Source organism: Mytilus galloprovincialis, chromosome 1 (genome assembly GCF_965363235.1).
Source record: "Mytilus galloprovincialis chromosome 1, xbMytGall1.hap1.1, whole genome shotgun sequence".
Taxonomy (NCBI): Eukaryota; Metazoa; Mollusca; class Bivalvia; order Mytilida; family Mytilidae; genus Mytilus; species Mytilus galloprovincialis.
In genome coordinates, this window is record NC_134838.1 from 60,815,641 (window position 1) to 60,829,222 (window position 13,582).

At 32.2% G+C, this 13,582-nt stretch overlaps 1 protein-coding gene across 1 annotated transcript; it reads right to left on the reverse strand.

The window, feature by feature from the left end:
- Nucleotides 1-7,065: 7,065 nt before the first annotated feature.
- On the reverse strand, nucleotides 7,066-13,296 carry LOC143080479 (uncharacterized). Its single transcript, XM_076256334.1, has 6 exons — nucleotides 13,172-13,296; nucleotides 11,437-12,206; nucleotides 10,934-11,102; nucleotides 9,659-9,768; nucleotides 8,101-8,203; nucleotides 7,066-7,499 (listed from the first exon to the last, which is right to left on the reverse strand). The coding sequence occupies exons 1-6, from the start codon at nucleotides 13,194-13,196 to the stop codon at nucleotides 7,177-7,179; spliced, it is 1,500 nt and encodes a 499-aa protein (XP_076112449.1). The 5' UTR covers nucleotides 13,197-13,296; the 3' UTR covers nucleotides 7,066-7,176.
- Between the last annotated feature and the right edge of the window lie 286 nt (nucleotides 13,297-13,582).

The following is a 13,582-nucleotide window of genomic DNA, read 5'->3' on the forward strand; positions in this document are numbered from 1 at the left end:
TAACCAACATGTTATTTCATGGAAATATTGCAAACATGAAATGTTCTCAGTGAATTGAGTCCATAAAACATATTTGATGAAAACTTCTTTAGTAATTCTCCTCTGTAAAAAATACATTAAAAAGTAAACTTCTCGAAACACTGACAACACATTATTTACTATTAAAGAGGGATCTTTTATATATCCCTCTCTTGAACGCTGTGTAAACTTAAGTTTTTCGATAGGCTTTGTTGAAACCTCTACTATTACAAAAGTAAACTTAGCTTGAACACTTCAATCACTCATTTATTGTCACGTTTAGTTCATAAAAGTGTGATAGTAACCCCAAAATTTTGATTGATTAACCAAAAAAGTGGTTTTTTAGGGAATGAGAGGGATCTTATAATGGAAACAAAAGGTACATTAGTGGTATTCATTATTTCAGTATTATCTTTTATAACAGTATTTAACTAAAATTGAGAATGGAAATGGGGAATGTGTCAAAGAGACAACAACCCGACCAAATAAAAAACAACAGCAGAGGGTCACCAACAGGTCTTCAATGTAGCGAGAAATTCCCGCACCCGGAGGCGTCCTTCAGCTGGCCCCTAAACAAATATATACTAGTCCAGTGATAATGAACGCCATACTAATTTCCAAATTGTACACAAGAAACTAAACTTAAAATAATACAAGACTAACAGAGGCCAGAGGCTCCTGACTTGGGACAGGCGCAAAAATGCGGCGGGGTTAAACATGTTTGTGAGATCTCAACCCTCCCCCTATACCTCTAACCAATGTAGAAAAGTAAACGTTTGTATGCAGATTTAATCGACGTGCACTCTGTATTCCGTATATTGATGAACTGATCTCTGGCATTAATGATAGATTTTCTTCTCTTTCTAAAACAGCTGTTATGGCGCTTGTTCTAATTCCAGAGATGACTATCCAGAAACAACACGCTCATGTAATACTCGAGAACATTAAACCGTTTCTTGATTTTTGTCACTCTGACTTGCCTAGTCCATTTGGAATTTCTTCGGAAGAAGATAGGTGGTTCTATTTCTGGAAACATACCACAGATACATTGCCAAAGTCAGCTGCTGAAACCATTAAAAAATGCAACAAACTTGATTATTCCAATATATATGCAATTCTCAAAATTGTTTGCACAATGAGTGTAACAAGTTGTGAATGTGAGCGTTCGAATAGTGAGCTCGGGTTACTGAAAACATTTTTACGTGCAACAATGGGCCAGGACCGACTAAATGGACTTGCATAGTGCACGTGCATTACAATTTAGAGTTAGAACTTGATGTTATAGTTGACATGTTTGCACGCAGGCATCCAAGAAAAATGAAATTGGAATCAATTTTATAAATAATGTGTAACTTTTGTCTTCTATAGTTGTAACTATTTTCATGATACCAATAAAAAAATTGAATTTTGATTTAAGATTTCAAAAGGTGACCACCCCCTAATAAATTCCTGGATCCGCCCCTAGATTAGATGAATATTAAATCATATATTGGAGAATGTATCACTATATTCTTTCATATCGTGGCTTGTTTTGAATTTTTGATAAAATTTAACAAAAATCCCTGTTCAAATTTTGTTTTAATCTACACTTAGTTTCTCTCAAACTATTAAACTGGTTATAACAACACTTGACAGTAATGCTAGTTCAAGTAGACAAATGATCGAATTGAGGGAAACATAACAACTTGATTATTCATAAACGTCGAAGCACATATACAATATATATGGGACAAAATGACACAAAATGGCAGCTATGAAAACTACTTATTTCCATATGCAACAAATACCGATTCCCCCATTTTTAATTTATATAAAAATGGAACCCCCCTTTTCCACACACAAAAAACACATGATATCTCCCTGTATTTTGACCAGCCTCCCCCTTAAAAGGTGTTTCCCTTTATGCAGACAAATCATGAACAATTTTTATACGACCACAAATTTTTTTGCGGTCGTATATTGGTATCACATCGTCGTCGTCATCGTCGTCCGAAGACGGATTGTTTCCGGATGATAACTTTATTATAAGTAAATAGAAATCAAATTTTTAACACAATGTTATGGTCCCTATGGTTTAGGTATTTGGGGCAAAAAGGGGCCCAAAACAAGCATTTATCTAGTGTCAGGACAAAAAGTTGTGTATAAGTATTTCAATTGTTTTGAAATTGTACCACAAGGTTTAATACCATAAGTAGAAGGTTGTGATATATTTTAAGGGTTACGGGGCAAACAGTTTATTAATAAAGGGCCAACAAAATGCCAAAGACAAGCATTTTTGTAGTTTCAAGACAATGCATTGGAGTTATCTTTCTTTGTCCAGAATGGTTGTTGAATCACCTAAAACCAATGCTTTATGAAATCCGTCTTTGAAAATTGGAGTTATCTTTCTTTATCCAGAATAATAGTTGAATCAACTTAAATCAATGCTATATACAATATACAATGCAATATTTACTTTTAATACCTACTGATAAATTAAAACAATCTTTACCATTCAGTGATTACAAGCACTTTGATTACCATTCTAGGATTATGCCCCTTTACAAGTTTCTGTTAACTTAAGTTTGTCTTAACTAAATTTAATGAAATGTGTATATAATGCTTATTACTTCTAAACTCAGTTTAAGTTCAATTTTTGGCAGCTTCACTTTTACAGTTCTTGAGTTATGTCCCTCTATAACGTTATATGCTAGTGGGGGCATCATCTGTGTCCCTTTGGACACATTCCCCATTATTTTTTTTATAAGTTACTATTAATTAATATTAATTTTAAGCATGACTGTATGACATTTTACATTTTAACACTTTATGGTGTATTAAATGAGTAGTTATTGTTGCAAACTCCATTACAAATTTGAATTGAGATTATATTTTGAATAAGGGAAAGGGGGAGGTGAAAAAAAAAATCAGCTTGAATGTTGTGTCCATACTTGCCCCAACTGTTCAGGGTTCGACCTCTGCGGTCGTATAAAGCTACGCCATGCGGAGCATCTGGTTTCTTGTGTCTTTAATTTATTTATGTTTTGAATCTGTCGTTTTTACGATTTTTCGTGATTATATATACAAAGCAATACGTTTGTAGTGTGGTTACGACTCCGATTTTTTAATTAAAAAGGCCGAATGTTTTCTCAATAGACATTGTTAATTTGTACCCGTACAGAACCCTAAACATGTACAATTCACCTTTATGTGGACACATCATCATCAGTGTTGATTCGACATAGGAATTGGCATTTAAGGGGCATATAATAGTCCTATTGTAATGGCTGCGGTCATGATAAGGCAAAATGAACGCTATGCAAATAAGCAAAGTACCCCAAATTGCAATATGTTTTGAAAGGTTATAATTGTTTAACATCAGTTGGGACCTAGGAGTCGGTAAAAGGACTAAGGATAACTTGAGGTTATAGTTTTTATATTTCTTTTTGATACTAAGTTAAGTTTGTATAATGTGTTGTTTCTGTGTTAGGTTTCAAAGTTTAAAGGCCGATTGGTCTTGCAGTTTGAAGTCAAGCTTCCAAGTTGTAGTTAAGTTTTGGGTACATTAACAGATTGCTATTTCCATGGTAACAAGTATCCGAAAAAAATATTGATTGATCTCAGGCAAGGTGTGTTATTTGCCAAGTTTTACTTGTAGCCATTACAAAGAAGTAACTGACACATTTTGGCCTAATGTTACATGCACCATATATTGTCATGCATGCTATATTTAGACTGATTTAAATAACTGATTAAAACAATGTGTGAAAGGAAGTGCATCAGGAGATAAAGTAGGATTGCCAATGCGAGAACTACTAGTATCTAGCATAGTCCATATGAATCGGATTAAATCATTTACACGTTAGGTAAATGTAAAGCCTTGAATAATGAGCAAAATCCATACCGCATAGTCGGCTTTACAAGGCCACGACATCAAACACATTCAGAATCACTACAAACGAAAAAAAATCTGTTTGATTTATGACAAAACGGCATTGTGACTGAAGGAAGACTGTTGTTATTAATTAAAGATAAAAGAAAACATATATTTTACGATATTTGCCTTTGTCTTGTTATTCAAGCAAACTGATATTTTCTTTGTTCTTGCACTTATCGGAAAGTATGATAAACTTAAATCTTTTCTTCAAAAACTATTTTGAGGCATGTGCCCCAATTCTACAAGATTTTCATTGTTCGCTTACAAAACTATATCTCATTTGAATCAGCTACATAATCATATGATACAGATACATTGTATGTTGTAATTTCATTTTGGGGATTTTGCCCCAAACTGAAAATGATGGATATAGCTTGCTTCGTCATTGATTAATGAATGCTGCTTTTCAAAAATATGTTATTTTATCATTTTGGGGCTTGTGCCCCAAAATAAACAAGCTTGCCAATATAAAATCTATACACATTTCATTCAAGTAAAGTTGGAAAAAGAGAATAAAATAGATTTTCTCTTTTTCAAATAGAAATCGTTATATATACATAAATAGAATAAATACATATTCTGGAGTGTTAAGTGTGCTTGAATGTGACACAGAATGTTTATTAAATGTGTACATGGTGTAAGGGTATGTGTGAAAAAAATGTTGCAGGATTTGAAATATAATTAAATTTTCATTTGCTCTTGGACTATCATATTTGGTATAAATTGATTTAATAGTCCCATACTTACTGACCATCATAAGGTTTTTTGTTTTTTTTTATGAAATCAGCATTTATTTTTCTTAAAATATGTTTCCTATCAGTATGTGGTAATTAAATTATTGAGAGGAAAACTGTGATAAGCAGGAAATTGAATATATATTCCAAGCTGTCATTATATATGGTGTCATTGCCACTGTGACCAACGACCGAATGATGTACAGTGTATGGCTCTCTATGATTTATAAAGAATGAGCAAGATTCAAGATTTTATTGTACACTCTGACAGTTTACACTGTTACAAGAGGCAAAACCTAAACATGAGAGGCACCTCATCTGACAAAATAGAAAACACTATTGGAAGAATTATCTGATTGATTGAATGGTGTTTAACAACACTTTCCGTAAACTGTTCTGCGAATACACGTCGGTCATGTTTTATTGGTAGATAAAGTCACAGTGTCCGTAGAAAAATTCAATACATATTTTTTTTGCAAAAAAACACCAAACAGAAAGAAAAGGGCTTCATACCCCAAGCCTATGTGTCATTATAATCATTCTGATCTATTCTCCGAGTAAAATATATATTGAAATAGTTTGTTTCTTTTATTAAATCAATTGATTATGAAGAAGATGTAACAAAACGTAATTTAAATACAGATCAGCAACAATTTCCCGATGACTGAAATTTGTATTTCTGTTTACAGAATTACTTCCCTTTGAAAGTCACTTGTGCGTTTGTAAACAATGTCGGATTCGAAAACTTACAAGAGAAACACGTTAACTTTGACTCAAAAGTGCTATGATGAAATGATGAATTTTCGAGTCAAGTTAACGTACAGAAAGCTGAATATTAATATTTTACGAAAACTGCTTCTCGGTTCAATCATGTTGTTTATACCGTTTAAATATCAGACGGAAAGTGTCTTGCAAGAATCAAGTTCTTTTCACTCTGATGTTTTAGTTTTCAGAGTTGATGGTCAATTGTTTGTACTTCTGTGTCCCGGGTTTGTCTTTGTTCATTTATTGTCCTACTTTATAACTATAGTCATAGTGTTGATTTTCATTTGTTACCGTGCACGACTTTTACATTGAAGGGTTAAACTTGCATTAAGTCGTGTTCAGACCCTTTAACAGAAAATAAATTGAGTAAACGTGCACGGGACCTACTCGCACACAAAGTCAATGCATAGAAAAATACAAATGATCATTGGTAAAGTTTTTATTCCTGTTCTTCGTCTTGATAGTTGCTGGATGGTCTTCAACAGTGTAAGAATCATTAATACCGCAAAACAAGGTCAAGATGATCCTAAGTGTCGACTTAAGCAGTACTAGTACTAAATGAATATAACCGCACTGTCACTATATTTAAATCTAGTCATAAAAATAAATCACCAAAGTCTAAGCACAATGCAAGACAAGAACAGACAGACATGCAGACAGATCCGGTTTTGATGATTATGAGAAATACGATTTTTGCAGTTTATCCTACATATATATATCGGTCTAATAATGTTGTCCCTAAACCTAAAAGTCTTAAATTACAATGAATCTACGTTTTTGCTTTGAGACCAGAATATTGTCGAAAAAAAATAGCTAAAAATTAATTGCGTTTCAATGTAAGAAAGAGTCCTGGAAAAGCTTAGAATGCACGATTTTGACCAGACCCCTCGCCAAAATTTCATTTTGCATCACTATTGAAAGAGGCTAGTTACAGCCCTGCTACTAGTATTTTGTACTATTACACCACTGTCCCAGGTTAGAGGAGGGCTGGGATCCCCATAAAATGTTTAACTCCGCCACATTCTGTATATATGTGCCTATCCCAAGTCAGTAGCCTGTATCTCAGTGGTTGTCGTTTGTTGTTGAGTTACATATTTGTTTTGTTTTTTCGTTCACTGTTTGTTTATTAAAAAGGCCATTAATATATATAAAAAAAGAAGATGTGGTATGATTGCCAATGAGACAAGTCTCCAAAAGAGACCAAATGAAACAGAAATTAACAACTATAGTTTTCTCGTTTGAATTGTTTAACATTGGTGATTCTGTGGTCTTTAAAAGCTGACCAAATGGTATGGGCTTGGTCATTGTTGTGGATATATATTCTTATGAAAATTCTGGATCCGGTTTTTTTACAAATTGATGTAGTTCAAATAAATATTATTTTCTATTCATCTGCTCCACAGTCAATTCAGCAATTTTTTAAAAATCTATTTCCTGCTTCCTGCTTCCGGCTGGCTTCCTGTTATCCGATATTTTGAATTGCGAGTGGGGCTTTGTGTAGCACAAAATGACACTTCTAATTCTAATTTTAAGATATGTCCTTAATTGTATTTTTTTTAATTGATGCATTTTGTTTTTGAATATAGAAACTATTTCTATAGATATGCATAAACACTATAAAACAACACCGGGTTAAAACAAAACAAAATTTTAATAACAAAAATTATAACCAATAACTAAGTGAACAAAAGAAAAAATGAACAAATAAATAAGTGAACAAAAAAAATCATAATCTCATAAAAATCAAGAACAAACTGTATCCCTGTCTTTAACATTCTTGCTACAGCAGCAACAAAAAAGTCGTTTGAACTGTTTCCTAAAACGCTGAAATCTACCGATAGAACCACTGTGAACTGGTATTTCAGTCGGATCTGCTTTGGTTGGTTCATTGAACAGAAACTGGTTCATTGATTCAGTGACTTTATGACTTGTGCACTTTGATATTGTTGTCTCATGTGTTTCTTGTAGTGGAGTAAAAAATGGCTTAAGTCTTGGTCTGGGTGGTTCTTCAGTATCACTGAGTGTGTACCGCTCACTGTCCGATGTTCTTGCTGTATCTGGTTGGTCTAAAGAAAAATGATAAGAATAAGTTGTGTTGTATTTGAATCAATACAAAGTTAATGGTCGATCCTAGATCACATGGCAAATGGTTCTGAATAATCGATCAATAAGTTAAGATAAGATAAGTTTAACAGGCGAAATTAAAATTTTCAGATCATCAAATCCCCCAAAAATGGACAACATCATCAGTTTTTCTGTAGTGTAAGGACTTGCAACCATGATTTTATTACAACGCATAATTTATAAACTTAAATCATGCTTTAAACCTAAAAGTTTCTTTTTGATGGAGAGTACCATGATGGCATGAGACAATGACATTCCGTTTGCTTTACATGCACGTACAAAACTTATGAAGAGTAGAGTTCACAAGATACCCTTTTCAAATTAAAAAAAAAAACCACCAAAAAACAGTGTGTTATTTAGAATATCTTTAAAAAGAAAAAAGAAAATGATTTTTGTCAATATTTGTATCTGTGCAAAAGGTGACTTGTTCGAATTGTTCAAGTACCCATATATCATGGTATGTTTCGACAACAACACACGAGAAGATAAATATTGTTGAAGAGTTGATAAGTGAAATGTTAGTAGTATTATTGAGGTTGTTACCTTCTTCTTTCTCTCTGTTATCGTCCAATAAGGACAAATCTAGCTTTAGTTCTTCTGGGTTTACAGGCTTAGTACTTAAATCAGCTGTCGTCGATTTGTTTCTCTGAAAATAAAAAAAAATCAATTTGAATACTATTTCTTCATCAAAATAAAATATTAATTGTGTTTTAATTTTTAGAAAAATTCTAATTGTCAATGCTAAGGTAACGAGACAGAATTGATATGAAAGAAATGAGATAGGAGTATATACAGTTACCTGTATTTATCTGACACCCGGGACAGCCCAAAAGTATTCGTCACCTTCATTTTTTTTTGCTATCTATTCATATAAAAACGCATTTTTCTAAATAATATTTAGAGCATTTTTGGTTTGATTTTGATCAACAAGGCCTTAAAAGACGTAGAATTGTCTAAAGTATGTTTGCTTATTTGGTAATAGTTTTGTCCTCAGGTGTTTTTGTTTTCTCTTGATATGAACACATACAATAACTTTTAATAATTTAATTTGGTTGAATAAATAGTGGATTTCTGAACAGAAAAGAATATTTGTGTTTATCTTGTGAAAAAATTAAAATGATTTTAACGATTTCTCGTGGGTCCGAACTTTGCCTTACAAATAAACGAAGAAACTGTATGATTTTTACAAAAAGAATTGATTGCAAACATTGTCTTTACCTCTAAATGAGAGGTTGGCATCATTAGTTGAAACTTCTGTTTTTGAAAATGTCGTTTTATGAAATTTTTGTCGTCATGAAAGCAAAAAAAGGTTTTTTTTTTTAACAGATTTGTATTTACATGGTCATTAAATATTATTACCTTCAATATTGGTACTATAAAAGGAAAACTTCATCTTTGATTTGAAAAAAAAATCGTGTATCGGTTCTTTTGTTGACTAGTATAAAATCAAATTAACAAATAAACCTAGGACGATTCTGTTTCTATTAGTACCAAGTTGCTTAAAATCAAACCAAAAATTACTCCAAAATCCTTTTTTGAAAAAATGTAGTTTTATATACAATATATAGAGTAAATTTTCAAGTGACGAATACTTTTGGCCACACTCTGAAAATGAGACAATAAAAATTATATCAAGCAATATCATCGAACCCGAAATATAAGTTTCACAAATCAATAGATCTAGAGTTTTAGCTTCAACTAAACGTTTGTTCTTCTGTGTTTGTATTTTGTGAACTAGTATGTGGTAGAACCAGTATCGACTTTGGTATGCCGAGACATATAATTTAGTGCCAGAATTTGACATGTCAGAGTCTCTCTCTATATATATTTGATTCAAATGAATACTCGCCATTCTTTTCTTTATATTTCTTTTTTTATGAAGAAATTTTTTTAAGTAGTATCGCAAATATATAGTTTTCACTTCTCAAGCTCTCTCCTTTTAAATTTTCACCAACAAAATTAGGTTACCACTTTGTTGTGCTTTTTTTCTTAACAAGGAAAAGTAATTTTTTGAAGTCAAATTTGTGTTTTAAGTTTCTTAAAAGAGAACATTAAAATGAATATACTTCACCAAACAAGTTCTATCATATTGTATATTTACCTTGAAAATCCTGTTCACAAAACTCCTGACAGGACCTGTTCTCTTTACGTCATTGGTTCTGTCGGCCTTTATAATTTCTGCATCACTTTTTGTTCTTATGCTGATATGACCTGTTAAATTAAATGTAGTAGTTAAGTATTTCAACCTTTGTATTTGAGTCACGTGTTTAAACCTAATTAAAACAGTTTAATGCTTTGCTGCTGACCCTTTGTATATCCAAATAGAGTAAGTAAGTAAAAATCGGTCGCCTGAATACCCTATTTTCGTCCATACCATCTATATACTGATTTTACTAACTCTCTATGGATACGTAAAAAGGGGAGGGGGTAAGCTTATTTATTGCATAAAGGAGCTTTTCCTTCCCAGTTATGGATAAAAAATAAACAACGGAATAAGATAACATTGCTGGATGACGGCTTCAAAGCAATAAAATAAGCTCGGGTTTCAGAGTTTGCTTTTCTATATTTCTTTTTAATTTTTTTTCAACATGTTTCTTTCTTTCAAAAATAACGATATCAGTTGCATGTGTAATTATGATGTAAAAGTCGCAATAGAATTAAGATTGAATTGTTTAAATTAATGAAATAAGAAAGATGAAGGTTTAATATATACTATAGTGACATAGAGAGACAACGATACAATTTAGAACAATGCACATATATATATAAGAGTAAAACAAGGAAAGGAACATGCAACATGCAAAGCGTATAGATGACGACATAAAATAGCGAAAATAAAAAAAAATTCAATCTATTATTATACCAGTGGATGGAAATACAAAGAACAATACCACCTTAAAACAGCAACAAAGACCAACCACATAAAAAAATAAAGTTCTATACATTACCTTAGAGTTTAAATAAATCTTAAACACGTGAAAATATCATGACAGTTACTACCTTTGTCCGTCAAGTGTACATGTATAAAACACTTATAACGTTAAAAAAACAAATGAAAATCCATATTTAGTTTCCCCCACCTATTCGTCTGTTGATATTCAGCTGAGCTTCCAAATTAGGCATTGCTTTCTAACTTCAACATTTATAGTTGATAATTCCAGCTTTCATATTATAATAGTAATATAAAGAACATCAGTTAGAATTTCATTTCTTCTAAAATGTGTGCTTCAAACTTACTGATATATTTAGCGTATGACCAGATTATTACAATTTTCAGCTTAACTTATTTTTTCGCCAAATAAAAAAAAATTGTTTCCTAGTACACGTCTTTACTTGCAATATTACTATTTCACAGATAACTTATTATAAAACTTACCTTTTTCTTTATTTTCATCTGTATCCGCTCTGGGGTTTGTAGCATGTGATAGTTCAAGTTTTCGCTGGAGATCTTTTTGTTCTTCGGCGAAAGCTTTCACTCTCTCGTGAAGTTTTGCGACTGAGGATTTCAGCATTATGTTGTATTCAGTATTGCTGCTGCTTGGATACTTTAAAATAAACAAACCAATAATTTAGCATTAACATTGTGTAATACACTAGTCATTTTCTTTTTCTACAAAATCGAAACAACATTCTAGAAATCAAGTGAATAGACATAGTCAGGAATTTACTTTTTAACAATTTACATACCATGATTTTGTACATGTATTATAAAATCCAAAAAATTAACATTACCAACACCAAAAACGACTCGTTTGGATGCGATCGTATGGAACAGTTATATAATGATTCAAATTTAGGACTTCGTACCAATACATACTAAATTATTATTTTCGTTATTTATTTAAAAAGGATGCACAATTATAGTATATTTTTAAATACCAAATGATACTGCTCTTTTGATGGACCTGGTTCATATGAGGCCGATAATGGAGTGACTGCTGGTTTATGAAAATCCTCAAACATTTTCCTGATCTGTTCCTGTCGTTTTTTCTCTCGTCTCTCGTCTCTTTCTTCTTTCCATTTTTTCTCTCTTTCAAATGCTTCAATAAGTTTTTGTCGCTCTGCATCTCTAACAGATTGGAAGAACGCTACACGGTCCTCCTCACTAGCTGTTTCTTCCATATCTAGTGCCTCTGTTTCGACCTGATTTGGCAAAATTTTCTCTGTTATAATCATTGGTTTAGCTTGAATGTCCTGATTTTCTACTTTGTCGACTTCTGTGTTCAGGGTTGACATAAGTCTATCAAGCTCTTTAATTCTGGCAGCTCCAAAGAAAGTAATTAGTTCATCTTCACTCGCTGTTTCTGTGTTCTCTTCTTCAGTGTTTTGTTCTTCAATTGTTGCAGTAAGTCTCTCAAACTCTTTGGTTCTGGCATCTCCAAAGAAAGCAATTCGCTCCTCTTCACTCGCTGTTTCTGTGTTCTCTGCTTCATCGTTTTCGTCTTTCATTGTTGCAGTAAGTCTCCCAAACTCTTTGGTTCTGGCATTTCCAAAGAAAGCTACTCTTTCCTTTTCACTCGCTGTGTCTGTGTCCATTGTTTGTTTAACTGACACTGCATCTGATTCCGTTTCGCTGCAAGCAGCATGCAATACAGATTGGATAAATCCGCTCAAGTTGCGTTCAAAGATCGCGTTATCCTCATCCATACCTTAAAATGGAACAACGATATATTAAAGGTCGGGCTGACGGCAAAAAAATAAATAAAAAAAAATGACACCATATTATAACTCAACTTTAACTAAGGGTTTGATTATCAATTTGATAAGGTTCGATTATTCAAACAAAATTTCAGTTTAATTTTATATTCCATATTTCCAGTAATAGTAATATATAGTAATATATCAGAAAATTTTCCACTTCATTTATTCTTTTATACAGAAGTATCAATCTAAAGCGTGTTTGCTCTATGGTGCCGAATAGGAATTCTGTGACCGCCGAACTTTAAATCACCGCTAAGCTCCGTTTTTTTATTTCTATTTTTTCATTGTTAACGTCAAAAATGAAAATAATTTGAGCCTAATAACTTGTATTGCCCTAAATCAAGAGTAAGGTCTTCATTATGTTAGACGCTTAAACTTTCCTGAAATATACCAACAAAGATCATATTCTTTGTAATGCCACTTATTTACAATACTTTTAATTGTAAAGGTTTTTCAAATCTCCATATAAAAGCATTAAATGCAAAACTAAATCGTCATATACAGTATCGTATAACTAAATGTTAAAAGTCGCGTAGACGGCCGAGGTGAAAACGGGGAAAGGGTGTTCAAATATATAGTTGGTTTTGTTTACCCCTGATCTTTTCCTACCGTATGAGCAAAGCTGAAGAGTACACTAACAAACATACATTTGAAACTAATCGTTATATAGGAGTACATATTTTGAAATACGATATAGGAGTACATATTTTGAATTACGAACAATCGAAAAATGTTGAATGCATCTTGTGACATTCTCAATCATGACAAGTTTCGATTGCATACATCGAAAATGATATATTCCAAAAACAGTTGACATGCAATAGTGGAATTTCTAAAATAAGAATTAATATCAAGATATATCCCAAATGCAAGAATAAAATTTCTAAGATATATAAGAATAAATAATACTTACTAAACTCTTTAATTTCCTGATTCATCTCCTAGATTATACGCTAAATTCTTTTCTCCTCGTTCTCTGTGCATAAAATAAATATAAACTGATTCGCTCGACAACAACGTTGCTACTGAAGATATTATGACGTCCGACGTCAATCGAAGTCGTCACTAATGTTCTCCTTACTTAGCGACGGAAAGAACGATTTGTACATGTTGTATATATGGAAAAAGATGCAATTAGGTGATCGAAGGTGAAATAAAATAAATCAAAAATTAAAAATTAATATTAAAAGCTTGAAGAGTATTAGTTAAGGATCGAAATAAGCCAAAAATATTGATAGGTCATGGAGCTCCTTTTCGAGATAGTTGATTTATAAATATGGCAGATAAAGGCTGACTCGGACTTTTATCTTATATTTGCATTGGT